Source organism: Rhinatrema bivittatum, chromosome 1 (assembly GCF_901001135.1).
Source record: "Rhinatrema bivittatum chromosome 1, aRhiBiv1.1, whole genome shotgun sequence".
In the NCBI taxonomy this organism is placed as follows: Eukaryota; Metazoa; Chordata; class Amphibia; order Gymnophiona; family Rhinatrematidae; genus Rhinatrema; species Rhinatrema bivittatum.
The window spans coordinates 429,695,998-429,722,921 of NC_042615.1; the positions used below are offsets into that span (position 1 = coordinate 429,695,998).

The 26,924-nt window shown below is 47.3% G+C and overlaps 1 protein-coding gene across 1 annotated transcript in view; it reads right to left on the minus strand.

Annotated features, from left to right (window-relative positions):
- Positions 1-26,924, minus strand: part of LOC115096899 (beta-1,4-galactosyltransferase 1-like) — a 162,433-nt gene that overhangs the window by 57,951 nt on the left and 77,558 nt on the right. The window contains exon 3 of the mRNA XM_029612171.1: positions 8,065-8,252. Coding sequence (XP_029468031.1) covers positions 8,065-8,252 — 188 coding nt within the window. The remainder of the gene's footprint in view (positions 1-8,064; positions 8,253-26,924) is intronic.

Sequence of the window (26,924 nt, forward strand, 5' to 3'; positions counted from 1 at the left end):
ACAGAGAGAACCGTATAAAACATTGGTTCAAAAAGCCGCAGCAGGTCCTGAAATCACCAGCGTAATGAGAGGGTGCCGGCAGCTGAGTCACTGAAGAGTCTTGGCCCTCGGGTTCTGGTTCTGGGGCAGACAAGGCCCTGGCATCCAATCGGGCCAACAACTCCCCTACTGAACCAATAAGGACCTCGAGGTACTGTTGTTGATACTGCAGCTGCTGGGCCAACCTGGCAGGTCCAAGGGGACAGGCGCATCTGCCGAGTTCATGGCCCTGCAATCTGTTATGGAGTCTCAGTTTAGGGGACCCTTGGGCCGACCTGCTGAAGACTGGGAAAGGTGGTCAATGTCTCTAGTATGTGGCAGGCCGGGAGGCAGATGTTCAGGCAGGACGTAGAGGTGCTCGTCACCCTGGAAGCTGGTACTCCTCCGGGAGGAGCCCGTAGGAGCCCGACCGCTGGGACTTAGGCAGGTAGTTGCTCAGGACTGGAAACTGGAACCAGACTAGGACAGTAGATCAGTACTGTAACGGGGCTCGGGTTCTGGAACCAGGCAGGAACTGTAGCAGGACTCGGGTACTAGAACCAGGCAGGAACTGTAGCAGGCAAGCAGGAACCAAGCAGGTATTGTAGCAGGCAAGCCGGAACCAAGCAGGTACTGTAGCAGGCAAGCAGGAACCAAGCAGGAACGAAGCGAATAGCAAGGCAGCTCACTCTGGGGCACAACGCAGCAGGGAACCGGGAGGTAAACCCGTTGCAAGGCAAAGACTGAATGTCCGCGGCCGGCTTATCAAGGCCGTGGTGTCTGTCGCAGTGCTCGCGGCCAGAACTGCAACAGTTTCTTCACATTTTCAAGCTGTAATGAGAACACAATGTCAAGGCATATCATGAAATCAACATTCAGTTCAACAGATAAACTACTACTGCTTCAGAATGAAAGGAAAGTTTGAGCTTCAAGATTGAAACCTGCTACCAGAAGTATCCTGCAGCACAGAAATTATGTACATCCCCAACATATGTGGCTGATAGTATCACCAATCACAAAATTGTTTGGTGTGACGTCAGAAGTATCCATGATAAAATATCTGCACACATTTTTTTAAAATGAGAGAATAGCATTCCAATTTAGAATTTAAGATCCACTGCTGCTCACAAAATGCAAGTTTATATTGGCATTCTTGTTCTCGTACTGATAATTGAGCTTGGTCAATGACCCACCACTTCAATTCTGTAAATGTATGTGAGAACGCAATACAATGTTGAACCAATGGGGCATTCTGTTTACAGGTTGTCTAACAACTTTTGTGTTCTTTCAGACATGTTCTAATCATATGCTTTCTTCTCCCTATGTACAGGAGCTTACATGGACATTGGATCACATAAATCACATTCTTAGACGTACAATCGATGGAACTGTATATATTGAATGGGACACCAGATCTGGGATCTTCCCATTTTGAAGTGGAAATTGTATTGTTGCACATAGTGCAATTACCACAAGAGTGATGTCCTTTTTCCTTCTCACTTGAGTCCATAATATCATTGAATAACATTGATTGGACCCCCATATCAATGGATATTGCTGTAAGCCCAATACTTTTCCAATGCTGATGCAGTATGTTGACCACTCCCTTGGATAAATGTGAGTGTTTAAGTATATATACTAGCTGATCCTCTGATCTTTTTTGATTATTCAATAAAAGCCAATCCCTCTGGCATTACGTGCTCTTTTATATGCCGGTTTGATTACTCGTATGGGATATCCACATTGCATCAGTGTTGTGCATAATTTGTGGGCATGAAAAATAAATTGTTCTTTTTCTGAGCATGATCTACTTAACCATATAAACTGACAGACTGGTAAAATTAAAGAAGTTAGATGAAAACTATCAAATCTCAAGAGTTGATTGCGATCCATGGTTTTTGTTTTTTTTTGTAGTTGGTAGCCTCCAGCTTGTGATATTTTTGTAAATCAAAATGTCCAAAAAAGGTATCTGTTCTGTCTGGTACTCCATTGTAAATTGGAGATTATGATCCAGTGAATTCAATCATTTAATAAAGAACTGGAGATCTGATAAAGTGGATGTCCACAAGAAGAAAATATCATCGATATACCTCAAATATAATTGAATATGCTGAAACCGAATTGCCTGATATAGATATCATTCCTCAAATATGCTCACATAAAGATTAGCTACACTGGAAGCCATTGTGGCTCCCAGCGCAATGCCATGTTTTTGAAGATAGAAATTCTCTTGGAGTAGAAAATAGTTCCACATCAGATCAATCTTTGCTAAAAGAGTGATGACAAAAAGTCATTATCCTCTATTGTTTTGGTCTATATTCTAATACCAATTCTACAATCTTCAAAGCCTCCAATTTCGGAATGTTTGTGTAAAGAGATTGGATATCTAAAGTGACTAGTAACATTATTTCTGGATTGAATTGAATAGTCAGTTTTAGAAAGCATATGTTTGGTGTTACGAGTACCCTCTCACCTTCTTGTACAGACTCCAGCTCCTGGTTCCTCTTCATTGGTGGCAGTGGGCCGCCAGCTCTGACCTCGGGTTCCTCCGGTGCCTCCAGCTCTGCCATGGTCCCCAGTGTTGTCAGCCAATATGTTCCTGCTCGTTGGGCCTATCTGCGTGGCCCGCGGAGAGACGCCACCATCGGCGCCGAACCGCTCCCTAGGCGCGCACGCATTGCTGATTCTTTTAAAGGGCCCGCAGCAGGAACCTGGCCACGGCCCCGGATACTGACGTCTTCAGCATATATAAGCTCAGGCTTCACTCCATAGCGTTGCCTTTGCAACAAGTCTCCTCGTACTCTGAGTACTAGTTGCTGATAGAGAATCATCTCTACATTGTGTACCTGTTTCCTGTGGTTCCCGGTTCCAGACTTCCTTGTTCCTGCTCTGTCTATGTGTTGGACTGACTCTCTGGATTTTGACTTGGCTTTGTTTGACTACTCTTCAGCTTACCTCCAACCCCGGACCTTTGCTACGTTTGACTACTCTTCAGCCTATCTCCAACCCAGGACCTTTGCTACGTTTGACAACTCTACAGCCTATTTCCAAGCCTGGACCTTTGCTACGTTTGACTACTCTTCAGCCCATCTCCAACCCCGGACCTTTGCTACGTTTGACTACTCTACAGCCTATTTCCAATCCCAGATCTTTGCTACGTTTGACTACTCTACAGCCTTTCTCCAACTCTGGTCCTTTGCTACATTTGATCACGCCTGTCTTCTCTGTGCCCTGACCCTTGCCTTGATTGACTATGCCTGCCTTCTCCATGCTCTGACCATTGCCTTGATCGACTACGCTACAAATTACTCCAAGTCCAGAGTTCTTCATTACTTGCCACGACCTCCGCTTGTCGCCAGCCTTGACTCTATCCTGTCAGTGAGGCCTCCTCCAGCCTGGACGTGGACTTACAAGGCTTCAGCCTTTCTTTGCTCAGGTGCCTCCAGTTACCTCCTGATCCATTGATGCCTGAGTTCCCGTACCGAACCCAGTTCAGGGTAGGACTACGCCACCTATCGACTGCTGTATCTGGGCTGAATCACCTTACTTCATGAATCAACCTCGAGGCCCACCTAAGTCCTGCTGGCCCTGGCACCCAAAGGCTCAATCCGCAAGGAACGAGCGCTGGTATAGGTGAAGCTCCAACAGCCTCTATCTTCAGCCCACTCCACCTGCCGACTGTGGGGACCCGTAGGTCGTTACCTATGGGTTGCGTCAACCCTACCTCGGCCCAAGGATCCACTTCTGATGCAACATTTGGTATCTCTATAATAAGACTTGGATTGTTATACTTCCTGTATAAGGAACAGATCAACAAAAACAGATAGCGGTTCTAACACTGAATGTAGAGCAGCAACTATAGGCTGTCTCGGTGGATGGTCTAATCTTTTATGTATCTTCAGGATGGTATACAGAACCAGTATTTTTGGCTCCTTTTGAATTAAAAATCTCTTTTCTCTTCATGTGAGAAATCCCAATTCCATTGCATTTTCAACCTCTTTCTCAATTAAATGGATAATCATGATGGTGGGATCACAATCTAGAAGCGTATAATATCTAGAATCCGATAGTTGTTGTTGTATCTCATCTATATATTGGGTTCGATGTTGAATCACTATTGCTCCCCCTTTGTCAGCCGGCTTAATAATCAGTTCCTTATCTTTCTTTAATTGATTTAAAGCCTCACGTTCTGAAGATTTTATATTATTGAAACTGTGGTACATTTCTTTCAATCTTAACCAGATCTTTGTTGAGTTGAATGCTGATTTTGCAGTATGCCTTGACATTATGCTTTCTTTTCAGCTTGAAAATGTGAAGAAATTATAAAAAGAAATGACGCAGATCAAAACGCGTGTTGGGTGATTGTTAATGGATGGACTAATATACCAAGATCAGAGGATCTACACAAGCAAATATTAATAATAAGATAAGTGATTCTGAGAAATAATTTATAAACATTTTTACCTGCATCAAAAATTACAAAGAGTGATATATGTGGGACCGATGATTAAATATAAAGCAATGAAGGTATTTTTTGCTTATAGTGCTTATTATGATGGTCCTTTTTTTCTAAACAAAAATATATATGTTTCTATAAGTATCTTTCCTTTTCATTTAGAGTGGTTGGAAACATCCCTATACATGAAACTTTCTCTGAAGGTGATGATTCTGAGCAACTAAAACAAATCTCTGTTATAATGTAGGATGTAATAGATCAAACTGATAAACCAAGTACCCTAATGTTGGTACCCATAATGGTCTATGAAAATCTAAAACTTGAAAAACATAGCAAACCCTATCCAGTGAAACTAAGAGGAGGAATCAGAGAGCCAGGAAACCATTATGTGGAAAACATTGAAAACGTTGAAAAATGTCTCATCTCAAGAGGTAATCTGAAACCAAAGAGCTCCATGGAATACGGAGTCCGTGTGAAATGGGCTGTGCTACATATGCTCAATCAAGCATGTTAAAAGCTTCTGGAAGTTTTTATATAATCTTCCTGCACTGGAATCTGTCAGATGACTTCACCCTCATGTGAAGACTTCACATCCAACTTGTCCTCTGAGAAATGTCATCATCAGGACTGAATGGTGTCTTCTCTAGAGATCTGAAAGAACTCAAACATTAAATTACAAACTTGTTACTAGTAATGTGAAACCACAAAGCCTGAAGGCTGGAGGGTGGCCAAAGAAACACTGATTTTCAAGCAGGGCTCCAGGGGTGATCCTTTTCCCTCTAGGAACTTCTCTAAACATCTTTTAAATTCCACTATGCTAGTTGTCTTGACCACAATCCTCTGGCAACAGATTCCACATCTTGATTATGCACAGAGTGAAAAATTACTTATAATTTGTTTTAAATCTGCTGGTTGTTCATTTCATGGCGTGTCCCCTTGTTTTAGGTTATTTACCTATTCTTGCCCACTCATGATTTTATAACTTCTATTATGTCTCATCTCAGCCATTTCTTTTCCAAACTGAAGAGGCCTACCCTGTGTAGTCTCTCATCATTCTGTCTCTTTTATCATTTCTATTACCCTCCTCTGCACATTTGAGAATTCCACTATGTCTTTTTTGAGATGAAATGACCATAACTGTGCACAATATTCAAGGTGCGGTTACACCATGGCTCAATACAGAGGAAGTATGATATTTTCAATTATATTTTCCATTCCTTTTTGGATCATTCTTAACATTCTATTTGCTTTTTTGATCTCTACTGTACACTAAGCCAAGGAATTCAACATATTGTCCACTAGGGATGTGCAGAGCAAAAGTTTAAGTTCATATGTCCATATGTCCAAAGGGGGTCCCATTTGCGGTCAATATGGACATAAACAGAATTCAATGAGTTGAGTATATGTCCATATGTGCAAATAAAAATTTAAACCCCTCACCCTCCTTAATCCCCCCCCCAAGACTTACCACAACTCCCTAGTGGTCCAGCGGGGTCAGGACGCCATTTCTGACCAACTTTGCAAGGAGCACGTGACGTCGGCGTCACGTCGGAGTGACGCGGCGTCACGTGATTCCCCGCGGGTTCACGCCGGAACGCTCGTTCGGCCCAAAAGGAACTTTTGGCCAGCTTGGGGGGGGCCTCCTGACACCCCCAAGCTGGCCAAAAGTTCCTTTTGGGCCGAACGAGGGTGCCGGAGGGAACTCGCGGGGAATCACGTGACGCCGCGTCACTGCGACGTGGCGCCGACGTCACGTGATTCCCCGCGGGGTCGCTTCCGGGATCCTCGTTCGGCCCAAAAGGAACTTTTGGCCAGCTTGGGGGTGTAAGGAGGCCCCCCCAAGCTGGCCAAAAGTTCCTTTTGGGCCGAACGAGGATCCCGGAAGCGACCCCGCGGGGAATCACGTGACGTCTGCGTGACGCGGCGTCACGTGATTCCCCGTGAGTTCCCTCCGGCACCCTCGTTCGGCCCAAAAGGAACTTTTGGCCAGCTTGGGGGGGCCTCCTGACCCCCCCCAAGCTGGCCAAAAGTTCCTTTTGGGCCGAACGAGCGTTCCGGCGCGAACCCGCGGGGAATCACGTGACGCCGCGTCACTCAGACGTGGCGCCGACGTTACTTGCTCCTCGGAAAGGCTTTCAGAAATGGCGTCCTCACTCCTCGCTGGATCACCAGGGAGTTGTGGTAAGTCTTTGGGGGGGGATTAAGGAAGGTGAGGGGTTTAAATTTTTATTTTGGATCAACAATCGCGATTTCCAACTTATTCAACATAGCTATGTTGAATAAGTTGGAAATCCGATCGTTTATGTCTTATCACTTTTTTAAGTTAAAAAAAAAAAAAAAGTAGCGTTTTACATTTATGTTCAATACGAATGCACACCCCTATTGTCCACAAGGACTCCAAGATCCTTTTCCTATGTGGTGAACCCCAACACAGAACCCAGCATTGTACACCTGCAGTTGGGATTATTTTTACCTTTGTGTGTCACTTTGACCTTTTCCATATTATATTTCATCTGCTATTCAGTTACACAGTCTCTTAGTCTCACAAGATCCCTCTGCATTATCTTAGAATCCGCTGCTATTTGAACAACTGGAATTTAATGTCACCTGGAAATATGATCACCTCACGTGTCGTTCCCTTTTCCAGATCATTTATGAATTTGTTAAAGAGCACAGGTCTGTGGTATTCCATTAATGACCTTTGTCCATTTGGAGAACTGACCAGTTAGTCCTTTCTGCTGTTTACTGTCTTTCAACCAGTCACCAGTCTGCAATAGGACGCTGCATCCTATTCCATGACCTCTTAATTTCCTGAGGCTTTGTCAAATGCCTTCTAAAAATCCAAATTCACTCTAAAGAAACATTCTAGTATAACCAATAAAAATGCTTGAATTGACAAAATTAACATAAACTAGAAGAAAAATTTAAAAAACCAAGTTGTCTCCTCAAGAGCCACTGTGAAGTGGGCAAAAGTATGAAGGGAAGCTCCAAGACAGGAAGGAAAAATTGGATAGTCCTTATAGCTGCAATAGCAGCCGTGGGATAAGATCAACCTTCAATGGGTGGCATATTCTTAGGGGAACAATTATACTTGGTCAGCTATTCAGCGGCTTTGTCCTAAGAACATTAACCTATAGGACTAGGAAGTATCCCACTCATTCTTTTCTGATCGTACTTGTCCAGTTTTAGAATTTCATAGGCAAAAAGTCTTTTAACTTTTTTTTTTTTTCACAAATATAAGGGTTCAGATTTGGAAATAGGTGGTGATTAGGACAAAGAGAAAAGGTTACAGAGAATTTCCAGTACAGGAATGTTATAGACAAATTAGAGTACATTTTTGGTAAACAAACAAACAAACAAAAAAAAGAAATGTATCTACTCCCTTTTTGAGGAGAACAAAAATGACTTATATAAGTATTAAAACTAGTTGGCTATGAGCGTGCAGCACTGGGTATGAACTATTGTTTCTTTATTGAACTTTAAGTTTAGCTCAGTCAATATCTATGCCCACATTTTACTTATACACCCTTGGGCTACTGCTATATGCTAGCATATCACTAAAGATATTTTTGATTATATTAATCTCTTACTTAAATCCAAATTTGTCCGTGGACACAGCGATATGTCTTGGCTGGAGATAGCACTTGTAGATATTTCTATCATCCATAGGAATGAGGTCCACATCACTGAACACAAAGCAGTCATAGTCATAGTCTTTCAAAGCCTCTGCGAAGCCCACATTCATAAGTTTAGCACGGTTGAATGTTTCTTCTCCATCCTGCTTTGAAAAAGTTGAAAAACTTATTAAGTAAATATAAAAAAAACCCAATAGAATTAAACAAAAAACCCTGTAGCATTAGATAGCACTTTCAATAAAATGACACACTAACAGGTCGATGCAATACTCTTGCCACTAATTAAATGTGCACTGATTCTAAGTGCAGTTTTAACTCCAAGATTATTATTTTTTAACTCCTGATGCAGTAAGCTAATGATTCACTAATGCATCGTGAGTTAAAAAAACACATAAAATCTGTTAAATGTGCATTTGGAACAGGTTAAATCCACATTTTAACTAGGGAAGGGGGTGGAGGCATCCCTGACAGGCTATCCGGGTAAGTGGCAGCAACCACCTCTGCCACTTAGCTGGATAAATACTAATTTATCTATCTGGCAGCAGGGAGCAGCCACCAGATAGGCGCATAAATCATACAGCTATCTGCTACTGCTTAACTGGATACGAACTTTATCTGGCTTAGTAGCAGTGAACTGCAGCAGTTAGTCGTATAAGTATTGATTTATGCGTCTATCTGGCGGCTCCTTCCCACTGCCACATAAACTGATAAGTCAGTTATCATCCGGGTAAGTGGTGGCGGCTACCGGCACTTACCCAGAGTGATTTTGACTATTTTTTAAAATTTTTAAAAATCTTTTTAACTTTTTTTGATAGAGATGGAAATTTAACTCTAGCTTGAACTAGGGGTTAAGTTTCCAGAGCTAAAAAAGGCGCGCTGGCCAGATGCAGTCTCTCTGCATCGGGGGTAATGCTCAATGCCCTCATTTGGATGGGATTTCCATGCGAAGGCACTAAGCAAGTCTCCCATTTGGAAACATGTACGGGCAGATTTTAAAAGCCCTGCTCGTGTAAATCCGCCCGGATTTACGCGAGCAGGGCCCTCGCGCGCCGGCGCGCCTATTTTGCATAGGTCACCAGCGCGCGCAGAGCCCCGGGACGCGCGTAAGTCCCGGGGTTTTTTGAAGGGGGCGTGTCGGGGGCGGGGCCGAGTGATGCGGTGTTTCGGGGGCGGGACTGGGGGCGTGGCGCCGGCCCAGGGGCATGGTCGAGGCCTCCGGACCAGCCCCCGGGTCGGAGGACGGCGCGTAGATTTACGTCTGCTTCTCGCAGGCGTAAATCTAGAGACAAAGGTAAGGGGGGGGTTTAGATAGGGCTGGGGGGGGGTGGGTTAGGTAGGGGAAGGGAGGGGAAGGCGAAAGAAAGTTACCTCCGAGGCCGCTCCGATTTCGGAGCGGCCTCGGAGGGAACGGAGGCAGGCTGTGCGGCTCGGCGCGCTCAGGCTGCCCAAAATCGGCAGCCTTGCGCGCGCCGATCCAGGATTTTAGAGGATACGCGCGGCTATGCGCGTATCTTATAAAATCCAGCGTACTTTTTTAAAAAATCTACCCCGCATATTCTGCACACCAAATTCCTTGTGGGCTGAAGTTCAGGCAGCCTTTCTGCATTGGTCTTTGTACTGCTCTGTGCTTCCTGACCATATTAAGAACAGTGACTTGGATGAAGTTTGCCAATTAAATTCTACCTCCTCCCCAGCTCAACTTTTATATCCCATCACCATGCAATAATTAGCAAGTTGATATTACATGCAAGAAACAGCATAGGTTAAGCATCAATTACTCTCACTGTGTAAAAGAGGAGAGGGTAGGGAAAACTTGTGATTAAGCAATTTTGAATCAGGATCACAGCTACATAAAGATTTTATTTATTTATTTATTTAGAACTTTTCTATACCGACTTTCCAATAACAGAATTACTGATCAATTCGGTTTACATTTTGAACAATAACAGTGACAAGAGAATGTCTTACAAAAAACAGGTAGAAATAACTTGGAGATAAATATATGGATAAAGATGAGAGAATTATTGAACTGAAGTAATAAAACTTTTAAGAAATGTTAAGTATTCAGAGAAAAATGTTCATAGAAAATAGAAATCAAAAGAGAGAAAACAAATTCAAACATTTGGCTTGATGTGTTCTTGATGTATACAGAATGTTTGTCAATAAAAGAATAAAGATATCCCAGTTGTTCCTTTTCAGGAAGATAATTCCCCATAATTGGGAATATAGACTGGTTAAAGTGTCTGAGTTGTTACTTAACATTTCTTCCTTTTACATTACATTACGACTAATACAAAAGAGTTTTTTGTTTAGAATTTATTACAATCCCTTTTCTTTTCATTTAAATAAAAAGCCTCACATTTTCACTATTCTTATTTTCCTTGGCTGGAATTCATCACTACACAAAGCATTATCAGATAGTGTGAGAAGCTCCCTTTCCCTTTTCTAAAGCTGCTAGATCACAGGGCATGTCTCCTGCTGCAATTATAGAATTATCTGGAAAGTTAGGTCATAATTGTCTTTGCCACTGAAGGGTGCACACACCTTGCCTGTCATGTCTTGCCCACAACTTTGAGGGAGGTTCAAACAATTTTCTAAGAGAACAGCATCTTCCTTGCTAAGCTAAAATACTGACATGCACATACAATAAGGTGTGTGAAGTTGTTTCATTTGTTTAAAAATACTATAAGAACTTTATTGTTTTATAACAAACTCCTTTCAAAGGAGTCTCTTCGTTATAATGAACAGTAGTCTTAGCCACTCAAAGTAATTCTTATACTAAACCAAGCCTCTTCCATTACTAATCTCAATAACTGTCTTACTGCAGTAACCCAATGGCTCAGAAATCACAAACAAACTAAATCCCTCCAAATAAGAACTCCATTTGTTAACCCACCGAGGACATCCCCTGCTGTCTCTAGCTTCTGTAAGGAACCTCCTTCAAGTCTACAGAATCAGAATGGAGCCTTATTGTTCAACTCGACCAAAATATCACAAAAGAATCCACATCTCAAAAGTGGTAAGACTCTCCTTTATGTATCCATGACATATTCACCAATTAAGCAACTACCATGATCACCAAAATCCAGCTACTGTGATTCATGCTGAAATTAATATTGTAACTGTTATGGAGTCTCAATTTAGTGGACCCTTGGGCCGACCTGCAGGAGACTGGGAAAGGTGTTCAATGTCTCTATTATGTGGCAGGCCGGGAGGCAGATGTTCAGGCAGGACGTAGAGGTGATCTTCACCCTGGAAGCTGGTGCTCCTCCGGGAGAAGCCCGTAGGAGCCCAACAGCTGGGACTTAGGCGACTTCACCCTTGGAAGCCGAAGCCCCCCCCCGAGAGGAGCCCGTAGGGCCCCGGCCGCTGGGACTTAGGTGGGTTTACGATCAGGACTGAGAACTGGAACCAGACTAAAACAGTAGACAGGAACTGTAACAAGACTTGGGTACTGGAACCAGACAGGAACTGTAGCAAGGCAGTAGACAGGAACTGTAGCAGGACTCGAGTACTGGAACCAGGCAGGAACTGTAGCAGGACTCCGGTACTGGAACCCGGCAGGAACTGTAGCAGGCAAGCAGGAACCAGGCAGGTACTGTAGCAGGTAAGCAGGAACCAGGCAGGTACTGTAGCAGGCAAGCAGGAACGGAGCGAGTACCAAGGCAACTCACTCCGGGGCCTGCAACAACAGGGAACCAGGAGGAAAACCCATTGCAAGGCAAAGACTGAGTGGCCGCAGCCGGCTTATCAAGGCCACGGCATCTGACGTCAGGAATTGGGCGGAGTCACCACTGGCGGAAAACGGCCTAGAAAAGCACCCAAGTGGCGCACGCGCGCGCCTAGCAACAGGGCGTCCATGGGAGGCCTCCCGGTGGCGCGACCCCCGTGGGGATGCCGCTGAACAGGCCGCAAACCAGGCCTCCAGGAGCGGGAACAGGTCCAGGAGCACGGAGGTAAGGGTCTGGTCGTGGCGCTCGCGGCCAGAACCGCAACAGTACCTCCCCTCTTACGCCCCCTCTTAGCCGGTCCGGGTTTACTTGGGTGGTCCAGATGGAACTGCCGTAACAAGTCCTTGTCAAGGATGTTATGGGCCGGTTCCCAAGAATTGTCCTCGGGACCGCAACCCTCCCAGGCAAGCAAGTACTCCCAGCGTCGTTGATGGAACCGGACATCCAAGATCTCATGTACTTGATACGTAACTTCGTCCGGTACTGAAGGATCCGATGGTTCAGGAGCCTGGGAGTGATATCTGGACAAAACAAGAGGCTTCAGCAATGACACATGGAACACATCATGTATGCGCATGGTGGAAGGCAGGCGTAGTCAATATGAGACTGCTCCCATTCGTTCGGCAACTCGAAACGGCCCACAGAATCGTGGAGCTAATCTTCGAGAGAGAATTCGTAGCTGTAGATTCTTAATGCTAAGCCAGACGCGGTCTCCTGGGAGGAAGATAGGCGCTGGCTGACGATGCTTATCCACCCATTTCTTGGCGGACTGGGCGGCTTTACGGATCTTTCTTTGGATGGAAGTCCATAAGGAAAGAAGCTGGCGGGCTGAAAGTTGCACTGCCGGGAGTGCACTAGGTTCAGGCGAAGGCAAGGGCGGTCGAATTTGCTTCCCATAGACAGCGAGGAAAGGCGAACTTCCAGTAGCAGCATGCGTGTGATTATTATACGAGAACTCCGCCCATGGGAGTAACTGGGTCCAATTATCTTGTCGTTCATTCATGAACGAACAGAGAAAAGTCTTTAAGGTTCGGTTAGTCCGTTCCGTTTGCCCATTACTCTGGGGATGGAACGCAGATGAAAGACTAAGTTGCACTCTGAAGCGTTTGCAAAGTGCTTTCCAATATCGAGCTGTAAACTGTGGTCCTTGACCAGAGACTATATCCTGCGGAAGGCCGTGAAGTCTAAAGATATGCTGAATGAAGAGATTGGCTAGGTCAGGTGCAGAAGGCAACTTTGGGAAGGGGACAAAGTGCGCCATCTTGGAGAATTGGTCTACGGTCACCCAAATGACCGAATTACCTCCTGAGACGGGAAGGCCTTGGACACACATCTCCACATTGGTGGAGATGTGTGTCCAAGGCTCCACCGGAATGGGTAATGGTTGCAACAGACCCCTGGGCTTTCCGATGAGCGGCTTTTGAATTGCGCAGGTAGGGCAAGAGCCCACAAAGGCTTGGACATCCTGTCTCACCGTCGGCCACCAGTAGAATCGGTTGAGGGAGTCAAGGGCCCAAGTGAGGACTGCTCTCCGGGAGCGACGTGGAATGACGGTCTTTCCTTGGGAGGACACCAAAGTTGCTGCGAGGCTCACTTTCGCGGGATCCAAAATATACTGGGGAATGTCAGGAGTCTCTTCAACCTCAGAGGAGTGCGAGAGCACGTTGGCTCGAACATTCTTCGAGTCGGGTCGGTAGCATAGAGTAAAGTCGAACCGATCAAAAAACAGCGACCATCGGAATTGTCTGGGGTTCAGGCGTTGGGCTTGCTTCAAGAAAACTAAGTTTTTGTGGTCGGTGTAAATCGTAACTGGATGGGTGGCTCCCTCCAACCACTGTCTCCATTCCTCCAGGGCAAGTTTCACGGCTAGCAACTCCTTATCACCAACACAGTAATTGCTCTCTGCCGGGGAGAATTTCTTTGAGAAATAAGAACAGGGTAACAATTGTCCAGAATCAGAGTACTGGCTCAACACGGCCCCCACGGCCACATTGGAGGCATCGACTTCCACCACAAATGGCCGGCTGGGGTCCAGATGGCAAAGGTAGGTATGCAACAAGAACGCTTCCTTAAGGGCCTCGAAGCCTTGGCAGGCGGGAACAGGCCAATCCACCGCGTTGGCCCCCTTTTGGGTGAGGGCCATCAACGGGGCCACAATATGGGAATAGTTAGGAATAAAGTGACGGTAGAAATTGGAAAAGCCGAGGAAGCGTTGCAACGCCTTAAGGCCCCTCGGCTGGGGCCAATTCTTAATGGCCGCTACTTTCCCAGGATCCATTTGAAAGCCTGTTGCAGATATTATGTAGCCCAGGAACGGCAGGGACGTCTTCTCGAAACTACATTTTTTAAGTTTCACATACAGGCCATGCTCCCTAAGTATTTGGAGCACTTGACAGACATGCTGACGGTGTGAAGGCAGGTCCTGGGAGTAGACAAGCACATCTTCGAAATAGACGATTACGCAGGTGTTCAGAAGGTCCCATAACACCTCATTCATAAGGTGCTGGAACACTGCCGGGGCATTACATAAGCCGAAAGGCATCACCAGATATTCGTAATGCCCATCTGGTATTAAAAGCGGTTTTCCACTCGTCTCCGGGACGAATTCTGACTAAGTTGTATGCACCCCATAAGTCCAACTTTGTGAAAATCTTCACTCTCTGGAGCCTATCGAGGAGCTCCGGAATTAGCGGGAGCGGGTAACGATCCCGCTTGGTAATGGAATTTAGGCCTCGATAGTCTATGCACGGTCTCAGCGAGCCATTCTTCTTGCTGACAAAGAAGAAGCCAGCCCCTGCAGGCGACTTGGACGGGTGAATAAACCCCTTGGCCAGGTTCTCTGAGATATACTCGAACATGGCCCGGGTTTCAGGTGATAAGGGATATACCCTTCCTCGGGGTGGGGTGGGGGGGCATGGTTCCCGGTAACAGGTCTATAGAGCAGTCATACGGGTGGTGCTGCGGAAGGATCTCCGCCTTGGTCTTGGAAAAAACATCCATAAAGTCCTCATAAGGTGCAGGAGGACCTAGGGCGGAGTGCATCAACAGGAGTGTGTGAGCCCTAGGCACTTTCATACAGTTAGCTAGGCAGAAAGGGCTCCACTTGACAATCTGTAGAGTATCCCACTGAATCATGGGCGAGTGCTTCTGCAACCATGGCAACCCTAGCACCACAGGGTGGACAGCCTTATCCAATACTAAGAAGGCTATCTCCTCCGAATGGATCGCCCCGGTGTGGACAGTAATGGGTGCCGTGGACATCAGGACAGGTCCTGGAAGGAGAGTTCCCTAGATGGAGGTAATTCGTAATGGACCTCCCGTCTATGCGTAGGGATTCGCAACTGGGAGACTAAGTCCTGCAGGATAAAATTACCTCTGGTTCCAGAATCCAGGAACGCAATCATCTCAATGGACCCTCCAGGGTATTCCAGGGTAACAGGCATGGTACATTGACGACCTGTAGCACAGCCTAGGAGGAGCTCCTCCCGACCTCCTAGGCTTTTGGCATTTTCCGCACGCTCCTGGCAGTGTGCCAAGAAGTGGCCCTTCTGGCCACAATACAAGCACAACTTCAATGAATGGCGACGTTGCCTCTCTTCAACAGAGAGCAGGGCCCGTCCCAGCTGCATAGGTTCGCAGGTGGAAGCATCTGGATGAGGAGTCTTAAGAGAAGACGCGGATCTCGCTGATCCAGAAGCAGGACTCTGGCGAGAGAAGTGCTGCTCCTTGGCCCGTTGTTGTAGGCGGCGGTCAATGCGGGCAGCCATCTCTATCAAGGCATTGAGGTCCTCCGGTAGATCTCGGGGTGCAGTCTCATCCTTTATGCGTCCGGAGAGGCCTTCCAAGAAGATGGCCTTAAGACTACCATCCTGCCAACCTACTTCTTGGGCTAAAGTCCGGAATTCCATAGCATAATCTGCCAAGGAACGAGCCCCCTGACGGAATTGCAGCAGGTCAGATGTAGCCATAGCTACTCGGGCGGGCTCATTAAAGGCCTGTCGGAAGTTCGAGATGAACTGTTGGAAGTTCATTAGCAAGGGATCATTGTTTTCCCAAAGGGGAGAAGCCCATATTAAGGCTTTCCCATCAAGCAGGGACAGGATATACGCCACTTTTACCGCATCCGAGGGAAACTGCCGAGGCAACAGAGAGAACCGCACGAAACATTGGTTCAGAAAGGTCCTTAAATCTCCAGCGAAGCGAGAGGGTGCCATTAGCTGGGTCACAGAGGAGCTGTGTCCCTCGGGGATCCCGCCAGCAGGAGGCAAGGACTCCAGGCAAGAGGACAGCCGTTCCACCTTGGCTGCCAGAGTATCAATGCAATTCTGGTGCTGTAGCACCTGCCGGGCCATGCCAGGCAGGTCCGAGGGAACAGGCGCATCCGCCGAGTCCATGGGCTTGCAATCTGTTATGGAGTCTCAATTTACTGGACATTTGGGCCGACCTGCAGGAGTCTGGGAAAGGTGTTCAATGTCTCTATTATGTGGCAGGCCGGGAGGCAGATGTTCAGGCAGGACGTAGTTGTGATCTTCACCCTGGAAGTTGGTGCTCCCCCGGGAGAAGCCTGTAGGAGCCTAACCACTGGGACTTAGGCGACTTCACCCTTGGAAGCCGAAGCCCCCCCCCCCCCCCCCCCCCCGGGAGGAGCCAGTAGGGGCCCAGCCGCTGGGACTTAGGTGGGTTGACGATCAGGACTGAGAACTGGAACCAGACTAAAACAGTAGACAGGAACTGTAGCAAGACTCGGGTACTAGAACCAGACAGGAACTGTAGCAAGACAGTAGACAGGAACTGTAGCAGGACTCGGGTACTGGAACCAGGCAGGAACTGTAGCAGGACTCGGGTACTGGAACCAGGCAGGAACTGTGGCAGGCAAGCAGGAAGCAAGCAGGTACTGTGGCAGGCAAGCAGGAACCAGGCAAGCACTGTAGCAGGCAAGCAGGAACCAGGCAGGTAGTGTAGCAGGTAAGCAGGAACCAGGCAGGTACTGTAGCAGGCAAGCAGGAACGGAGCGAGTACCAAGGTAACTCACTCCGGGGCTCTCAGCAACAGGGAACCAGGAGGAGAACCCGTTGCAAGGCAAAGACTGAGTGTCCGCGGCCGGCTTATCAAGGCCGCTGTGTCTGATGTCAAGAATTGGGCGGAGTCACCACTGGCAGGAATCGGCCTAGAAAAGCGCCCAAGTGGCACGCGCACCTAGCAATAGGGCATCCACGGGAGGCCTCCGGGCGGTGCAACCCCCGCGGGGACGCTGAACAAGCCAGGAACCAGGCCTCCAGGAGTGGGAACAGGTCCAGGAGCACGGAGGTAAGGGTCTGGTCGCGGCGCTCGCGGCCAGAACCACAACAGTAACTCTTTACTGAATGGCATCTCTCAGTACAGTATGAAACACCTCTATCTATTGTAAAATACAATGGTAGGAATTTTGTAGAAGTCAAAACAATGAACCACATAAGACCTATTTTACATAAACTGCACAGACTCCCAGTAGAAACCAGGATAAAATTCAAAATCCTTTGCTTCATCTTTAAACATGTGAATAAATATGCCCCAAAGTATCTCTCCCTTCTTCTTTCCTCCTACACCAACAAAAGTTTGGGGAAGAGATGAAATAGTGGGGTATATTCTTTAGTGCGTGTGCCTGAAATAAAAAGGTAGCATAAGATAGATAATTGTTTAACGTTTGTGTGTACCAACAATAAAAAGCTAGCATAAGGTAGATAATTCTAATGTCTGTCATTCCCTCTCTCTCACCCCAAGCTCATTCTTTGATTTACAGGCAAGAGATATTTTCCCATTAAAAATCAAACATAGGATAGCCCCCGGCCCTTATTAACAGTTTAATTATCCCCTTACAGGTCACTACCAGATTAACAGTGAGTACACAACATAAATTTAAGGGACTCTAATTTCCTCATCCCTATTCCTTTAGCAACCTAAACTTAACTAAGATCACAACAATATTAAGATGAAGGCAGTAGTCAAGCAGCAAGATGGGGGCCTTCTAGTCTTTTGCACTGGGTGTCACATGTATGATTTTTTACCAGCTGGTAAGAGGTTGAATGTGTGCACCCAGTGCAGAGGGTTCCTGACTCTCAGAGAACAAGTCCATTCTCTGACCGCTAGAGTGGCAGACCTAGAAGAGCCAATTCCAGTCTGGCAACCCTGGCACTGCCTTGGAGGAGGAAGGTCACCTAATCGGACAGCATTACCCTGGTGTAACAGGAAGTGATCCTGTAGCAAGCACCTGTTCTCCAAGGGATATATTATCCTTTTGCACCATAGATATGTCTCCCAGGTCTAGTGCCCAGGAGGGAAAGGTTAAGTCGGCCATCATAGCTGGTTATTCAGTTATTAGGAATGTAGATAGCTGATGGCTGGTGGACATGAGGATTGCTTGATAACTTGCTTTCCTGGTGGATCTCACATGTCACCTAGATAGGAGCTTAGTGCTGGGGAGGAACCGGTTGTTGTGGTACTTGTGGGCACCAACGACATAGGATGGTGTGGGACGGAGGTTCTGGAAGCCAAATTTAGTCTTTTAGATAGAAAGTTGAAATCCAGAACCTTCAGGGTAGCATTCTCTGAAATCCTCCATGTTCCATGTTAGAGGCAGGCATAGCTCCAAGGTCTCAATGTGTGGATGAGACAATGGTGCAGAGAAGAGGGATTCAGTTTTGTAAGGAACTGGGCAACATTATGGGGATTGGGGAGACTCTTTTGAAAGGACACGGTCCACCTTAACCAGGGTGGAAACAGGCTGCAGGCCCTAACCTTTAAAAAGAAGATAGAGCAGCTTTTAAACAAGAATAAGAGAGAAAAGCCGTCATTCGATAAGCAGTGCATGGTTTGGATGAAGGAATCTTCTAAAGATACTAATGAAACAGGAGAAATAGGGTATCACAGCAGAGAGATTCCAATATAAGCAAAATTAGCCCATGTGCCTATAAGTAAAGATCCACCTGAATTAAGATTCCAAATTATCCCTGTCAACTGATAAGCAGGTTGTTAATACAAACCTAAAAACATACTTAGCAATGTATGTATGTATGCCAATGTCAGAAATCTAAAAAGTAAGATGGGAGAGTTAGATTGTATAGCACTGAATGAATTTTTTTACATAATTGGCATCTCAAAGACCTGGTGGAAGGAGGATAACCAATGGGACAGTATATACCAGAGTACAAATTATATCACAGTGATAGAGTGGATCAACTTGGAGGGGGGGGGGGGCGGGCATGTTATACTTGGGATGGCATAGTGTCCAACAGGTTAAAGATCTTGAAGGACACTAAATGCACAGTAGAATCTTTATGGGTAGAAATCCCATGTGTATTGGGGAAGAGTATGGTGATAGGGGTATCTATGTCCATCTGGCCAAAATGATCAAGATGGTTGATGAAATGATATGAGAAATTAGGAAAACTAATATATTTGGCAGCACAGTAATATAGGAGATTTCAATCACTCCAATATTGACTGGGTATATGTAACATCAGGACATGCTAGATAGATAAAGTTCCTGGATGGAATAAATGACTGCTTCATGGAGCAATTTGTTCAGGAACCAACAAGAGAGGGAAATATTTTGGATCTAATTCTGTTGTGAAGATAGCTATAGAGAGGTGTTGTAGACACCTCCTCCTGGAGTAGTGTAAGGCAGCAAGGCTGGAGGCTATGCATGGGCAGTCTGGTGAGGCTGGAATGGAGCTCTGGAGTGAGATGCTGGCTCTTATGGAGCTCGGAAGCAGAGTGCAGGTAACCACAGGAACAGACTGGTACTGAGTGCTGGTAAGCATGGACTGGAACAGCAGCAACAGACTAGATCTGGGTTCAGGTAAGATGGAGTGAATGCAGGTATATGTGAAACTGGAATGCTGGAATAGATAGGATCTGAGTGCAGGTAAGCATGGACTGGAACAGCAGGAACAGACTAGATCTGGGTGGGTAAGAGTGGAGTGGATGCAGGTATATGTGGAACTGGAACACTGGAACAGGCAGGGACTGAATGCAAGCAAGCGTGGAAGTGGAACTTTGGAAGCAGGGACTAGGGCAAGACAGAACAAACCAGAACAAGGACTACACAGAACATGGAACATAGAGTACCTGAAGGCAACGTAGGCAAGAAAGGCCCGAGGTGACAAGACAGCGAGAGGCCTAGAAGCAGGGAGAGACCTGGGAGTCTCGGGGCTAGGCCAAAAGTCAGGAAACAGAGAGGCCTAGTATAATAGAAGAGACCTGGGAGTTTCAGAGCTAGGACAGAGGTCAGGAAACAGGGAGACTAAGGGCAGGCCACTGGGCAAGGAAGGGTCAGAAGGCCTGCGGGCCACAGAGCAAGGCTTGGAACAGAAGACCGGATAGCCACAAGGCAAGCTGGGAACAGAAAGCCCAGCATCCAGGAGATAGAGAAAAGCAAGGCTGGAGTCAGAAGGCCTGGAGGCTACCAGACAAGGCTAGGAATTGCTTGAGAAAGCTGCAAGACAGAGAGGGCTAGATCAGGGAGCCAAGAAGGATTTGATGCCGAAGCATTGAAGCAAGGGAGAGACAGACTTAAGTAGGGATGGAGTCTGGGAGGAGAGAAGGGATTGGTCAGCCAGGGGAATGAGCTTGTGGAGGTCCCCTGCTGGCATGGAGGTTGAAGCACAGACTGAGGACAGGAGCCAGAGAACAGTTCTGAGCCGGGCTTAGTGGGGTCCTCTGGTGGAGGGGAGGCCGCGAAGCGTCCAGAAACGCAACAAATTCTTATGGAACACAAGATTTGGTATGAGAAGTAACGGTAGTGAGGACACTTGGCAAAAGTGACCATAACATGATAAAATTTAACTCAATGACTAGTAGAGGGACAATAAGTATATCTATAGCTCTAGCACTAAACTTTCAAAAGGGAGAATTTGATAAAAGAGAAAAATAGAACAAAACTGAAAGGAGCAGCTACAAAGATTAAGAGTGTACTGTACAACAGGCATGGATGTTGTTTAAAAATACCATTTTAGAAGCACAGTCCAGATGTATTCCATGTATCAAGAAAGGTAGAAGGAAGGCCAAACAATTACTGGCATGGTTAAAAGGTGAAATGAGAGAGGCTATTTGATCCAAAAGAAATTCCTTCAATAATTGGCAGAAAGATCCCTCTAAAGAAAATAAGAAAAAGCATAAGCATTGTCAAGTTAAATGTTAAACATTGATAAGACAGGCTAAGAGAGAATTTGAAAAAAAATTGGCCATAGAGGCAAAAATTCATAATAAAAACTTTAAAAAATATATCTGAAGTAAGAAGTCTGTGAGGGAATCGGTTGGACCATTAGATGATCAAGGGTAAAAAGAGGCATTAAGGGAAAATAAGGCCATTGTGGAAAGACTAAATGAATTCTTTGCTTTGGTGGTTACTAATGAAGATGTTGGAGTGACACTGTTATGCTCAGGCTTATGAACCCTTGGGCCAACGGGAGGATGGTATACCTTGGAGGAAGAGCTGTAGGTTCTCCCGTCGGGTAGCGAGGCAGGAACAGAAGATGTGACCAGCTGACCCTTGGCACTGTAGACAGGCGCAACTGTGAAGGCAGGCGAAGAGTCGTGATGTCGACGAACGGAGGGGTGTCTTTGCCACTGGAAGTCCGCGATCCCCCCAGGAGGAGCCCGTAGGGACCCGGACCGCTGGGACTTAGGTGGACCTTTGAGAGATCAAGGAACAGATGTACGGTGCATGGGCTGACTGGAGCTTCACCCTGGAAGCCCGCGGTCCCCCCGGGAGGAGCCCGTAGGGACCCGGGCCACTGGGACTTAGGTGGGCCCTTGGAGACGATGGTCAGGGAGAAGTCCAAGGTCAAGTGCCAGAGGGTCGCCACTTACCAGTCCAAGGTCACACGCCAAGGGTTCACCACTTGCCAGTCCGAAGTCAATACCAGGAATCACCGCTAGCTGATCCGAAGTCAGGAACCAGGAATACCAAGACGAAGCAGGAACAAGGAATCAAGACACTGGAACTCACCGAAGCAAGCAGACCTGACGAACAACCAAGTTGCCAAGTCAAGGAATGGTCAGAGGAAGTCTCCTTTTATACTTCCTCTGGCCCTGTGGATAGGAATCAGCTGTGAGCGATTAAAGAGACGAGGTCCCTTTAAATCTGGTGAGGAGGCGCGGCCTCGCGTCTAAGATGGCGGTGGCCATCTTGGGTCCCAGACCGCGGAGGAAAGCAGCAGCTGCCACGAGGGAGGAGCAGGGCCGGCTCCAGACCCGGCGGCTAGCCCAGAGGCTCGCACCGACACGCGGGGGCACCGGGCCCAAATGCAGGGCAGTCTGCCCCGATGCTGCCGCTGCCATTCCGGTCAAGCAGACAAGGTAGGGGGCCGAGCCCGCGGACGGCCGCAGGCGCGGAACACAACAGTACCCCCCTCTTTAGGGTGCCTTCCTGGAGGCCTGGGCTTAGCCAGATGGTCTCTGTGAAATTGCTCAAGCAAGCCCCGGTCCAGGATGTTGGCAAACGGCTCCCAGGTGTTTTCCTCAGGGCCGAACCCCTCCCATGCTAGCAGGTACTCCCATTTCTTCCCATGCTTTCTTATGTCCAAGACCTCGCAGACTTGATATGTAAGGTCATCCTCGGAGGCAATAGGTTGGGGAGTCAGAGGCATGCTGGAGGGCCATGATAACACCAAGAGCTTCAAGAGGGACACATGGAATGTGTTGTGTATCTTGAGGGAAGGCGGCAGACGAAGCTGGTACGAAACGGCACCAGCCTGACGAATGATAGAAAAAGGTCCAATAAAACGTGGGGCCAGTCGCATTGATGGCAGTTTCAGGCGGATGAACTGAGTACTTAGCCATACCTTTTGGCCTGGCCTGAACGGAGGATAAGGCCTTCTTCGCTGAACTGCAAACTTTTTAGCGGTTTGACTGGCTTGGACCAGTGCATGTCGTGTGGAGGTCCACATGCGGTGTAACTCGTCTGCTGAGAGTTGGGCTACCGGGGACGTAACTGAGATGGGAACTAGCAGCGGCGGCCGTGGCTGCTTCCCATATACTATCTGAAACGGCGGGGACCCGGTAGCCATGGAGAGGTGGGAGTTAAGCGCAAACTCTGCCCAGGGCAGCAGGCTGGCCCAATCATCCCGTTTTTCGTTGACGTAGAGTCGGAGGAATTGTTTCAGCGTCTGGTTTGTCCTCTCCGCAAGACCATTAGACTGGGGATGGTATGCCGACGTATAGTCTAAGGTAACGTCAAACTTTTGGCAGAGGGCTCTCCAAAACTTGGCAGTAAATTGAGGCCCTCTATCAGAAAGGATTCTTTTAGGTAGGCCATGCAGCCGAAAGATGTGCTGAACGAACAGCTGGGCCAGCTGGGGAGCAGCGGCAACCCTGGGAGTGGCACGAAGTGCGCCATTTTACTAAAGCGGTCGACGACCACCCATATTACCCTGTTGCTACTGGATAGTGGCAGGTCAACCATGAAATCGGTTGCCACATGGGTCCATGGTTCAGAAGGCGCAGGTAATTGCTGCAGTAAACCTGGGGTCGAACCGGAGATCCTCTTGTGGCGAGCGCAGGACTGACAGGACTCCACTTACGCCCGGACATCTGTTAACCTTTGGCCACCAGTAGTACCGGTGCAGGATCTGTAACGTGCGGGACTGTCCTGGGTGACCGGAACAGCAGGAATCGTGAGCCCAGGCCAGGACCTGTTTCCGCAAGTGAGGCAGAACCAGAGTTTTCCTGGGAGGGATGGTCGTGGTAGCAGATAGGAGGATCCGAGATGGCTCGATGATGTACTGTGGTTCATTGGAACCCTCCGTGGATTCAAATACCCGTGAAAGGGCATCGGCCTTGATATTGTTCTCTGCCGGTCTGTAACGAAGAACAAAGTTAAACCGGGTAAAAAACAGAGCCCAGGGGGGGCGCTGTTCTGCCTGCGACGGAGTCGGCCGTGTAGTCCCGGGCTCTCCCTCCCAGATCGCATATTTTTCATTAAAATTGGCCTGCAACGCCGCGATTTCTCTCGGGCTGATACTTACTGCCTTCTGAACTCACCACGATGGCGACGAAACGGAAGACTGCTGATTTAAAGCAGTTTTCCTTCTCAAAAGTGCCGGCGGAGCACGCGGACGTCCCTGCCGACGGGCCTGTGCAGGCCGCATCGGAGAGCCCCGAGGAGCATTTTGATGACGCTTGCAATGCTGCGGACCGCGCGGAACTCGAGGACCCTGCGCTTGTTACCAAGCTCCGAGATGAAATCAGAGGCTGGTTTGTGGAGTTTAGAGCTGACTTGAAATCTCACAAAAAGGAACTCTTGGCATCCATTTCTGATTTGAGGGAGGACTTCGCGGTGCTGGGGAATCGCGTCGATGAGGTGGAACTCCGCACTGAAAATCATTCTGACGCCATTCATACCCTGCACCAGCAACAAACCCGCATGGATACTGCTATTACTACGTTGGAAGATAAAATGGAAGACTTGGAGAATCGCACCAGGAGGTGCAATATTCGTATCAGAGGGGTGCCGGAGACACCAGCCTATACCAACGCTGCTGAGGTGGCTATAAGGCTTTGTAGATTTTTACTCCTGGGAGGTACCGTTCCGGATGGAGATCTTACTGAGCCTACCTTGGACATTAAGCTTGAGAGGGCACACAGGGCACTTGGTGCCAGAGCTGATGGTAAGCCGCGGGATATAGTGCTATGCTTCCACAGTTTCGCACAAAAAACTGCTGTCTTGGATGCTGCAAAGAAGCAGGCTTCCTGGATGTGGGAAGGTCACTCAATCCACATATATCAGGATTTAGCGTCCACTACGCTTAGAAAACGGTTTGAGCTGCGGGAAATCACTGCTTTTCTCCGTAAGGAAAACATCAGGTATAGGTGGACCTTTCCTTTTGGGTTACAGTTTTTAATAAAAGGTACCACATACCGTGTCAAGACACAGAGCGAGGCTGTGACAGCGTTGGAAAAATCGGGCTTTAGCATAAATGTCATCCCTGCTAAACCTCCACCGAAAGCCCAGCGCTTGATGGATCCCCCCCGATGGCAGAGAGTGGGCAAAGGGGGCAAAAGGCTCCGAAGACAGCAAGAGGACTCGCAAGCGGTCCTCTCGGATCAAGGTTGATTATCTGAGGAGTCTGCACGGATTCACTATTGCCAATTGAACCCTTACCAAGGGTTTTGTTTCACACTTCCATTCGCTATGTGCTTTTATTCTGTTGACTGATGTGAGAGTTCCTTTTCTCTGTTTATGTCATTACAATATAGTTGCGGGTTGTTTATCATCTTCTTGATATTTGTTGCACTGATCTGGGGGGGGGGGGGGGGGCACTGTGGTTCGCCTGTTTTTGTTTGCAGGGAGATCTCCCCTGATCATGACAATGACCATCCTGTTTGATGGATGGATGGAGGGTGGGGGAGGGGGTGGGGTGGAGAAAGGGGGGATGTTCTCTTCTGTTTCTATATCTATGTTATGTTTTCTCATGGTATTTACTTACTGGATTTGGTGGAATGTAGGTTTCATTGCGATGATGGCTTTCTCTGCCTATACTCATGGCTGGAGTAATTAAAGTTCTTTCCATTAATGTTAAGGGTCTCAACCACCATCATAAGCGCGCGTTGTTGGAGCGGGAACTCGTCTCTAACGGTGCCTCTATAGGGCTTATTCAAGAAACTCATTTAAAGAAAAAACATGAACGCCTGTTGGCATTTAAACAATTCCCTCATAAGTTCCTGGCAGCCAGCACTAAGGACTTTAAATATGTAGGGGTGGGTATACTCTTATCCAGGGATTTTACATACGAGGTTCTTACCTTTCTGGCCGATCCCCATGGGCGCTATGTCCTACTTAAACTACGCATAGGTGAGGAGGTCTGGACACTGGTTTCTATCTATGCCCCGAACACGGGACAAGGTCCCTTTTTCAAACTGTTAAACAACTTGCTATTACAGCACGCTGCTGGCTTTCTATTGCTGGGAGGGGATTTTAATGTTACCCTTCACCCTCCTCTTGATAATTCTGCTCAAGTGTCCCATGCTTCTAAGAATGCTAGGTCCTCTTTGACCTCCCTGATGTCTGGATGGGATCTACATGATGTTTGGCGTCGGAGGTTTCCAGCTTCCCACTCATACACCTACTACTCTTCTGTTCACTGTTCCTATTCTCGGATTGATTTTTTTCTAGTGGACTCCCAGATGCAGAATAGGGTGGTGGAAGCCGGGATAGATCCAATTACATGGTCTGATCACGCACCTGTCATTATATCCATTAGGGCCCTAACATCTTACTTGGGGAAAAGATTCTGGAGATTGAATGAATCTTTGTTAGCTGATAAGGATTTTTTGAATAGCTTGGAGAATGGCCTGAAGTCTTATTTTCAGCTTAATGCTTCCCAGGATTGCTCTACTCCTGTGGTGTGGGAATGCTCCAAGGCGGTAGCCAGGGGATTGCTTATTTCACAAGCTACCTACTGTAAAAAGCACAAGGGGGAACAGAGAGCTATTCTCCACGCTGCTATTTCCAGCCTTTCCAGTCAGCATCAGGCTACTCCCTGTCCTAAAGTTTACCAACAGTTAGAAAAAGCTAGGGCGGAGCTGCATACCTTAGATGCGGACACTACGGCTTTAGCCTTGGAGATTACCAAACAACAGTTTTACGAGGAAGGCGATAAGGCGGGTCGTCTTTTGGCTAGACGACTTAAGAAAGTCCTAGCCCAAAATAATATTGCTCAAATTAAAGGAGCTAGCGGGAAGGTTTTTACAACCTCTGATGACATTCGCCAATGCTTCACTGAGTTTTACTCAAATTTATATGGGAGGGATGGTACCATAACGGATGCGGACATTGATAATTATTTGTCACAGATAGTACTGCCCACTCTGACGGCGGACCAACAAACCAGATTGGATGCTCCTATAACTGCTATGGAGGTTCAATATGCTATCAAAATGTTGAAAGCGGGGAAGGCGCCGGGCCTTGACGGCCTTACGGGGGCTTACTATAAAAAATTAGTGAACGTCCTCTCAGGACCCTTGACTGAAATGTTTAACTCCCTGAGGGGACCTGTGGGGTTAGCGGCCCATGCTAATGTCGCCGGTATCACCATCTTAGCCAAG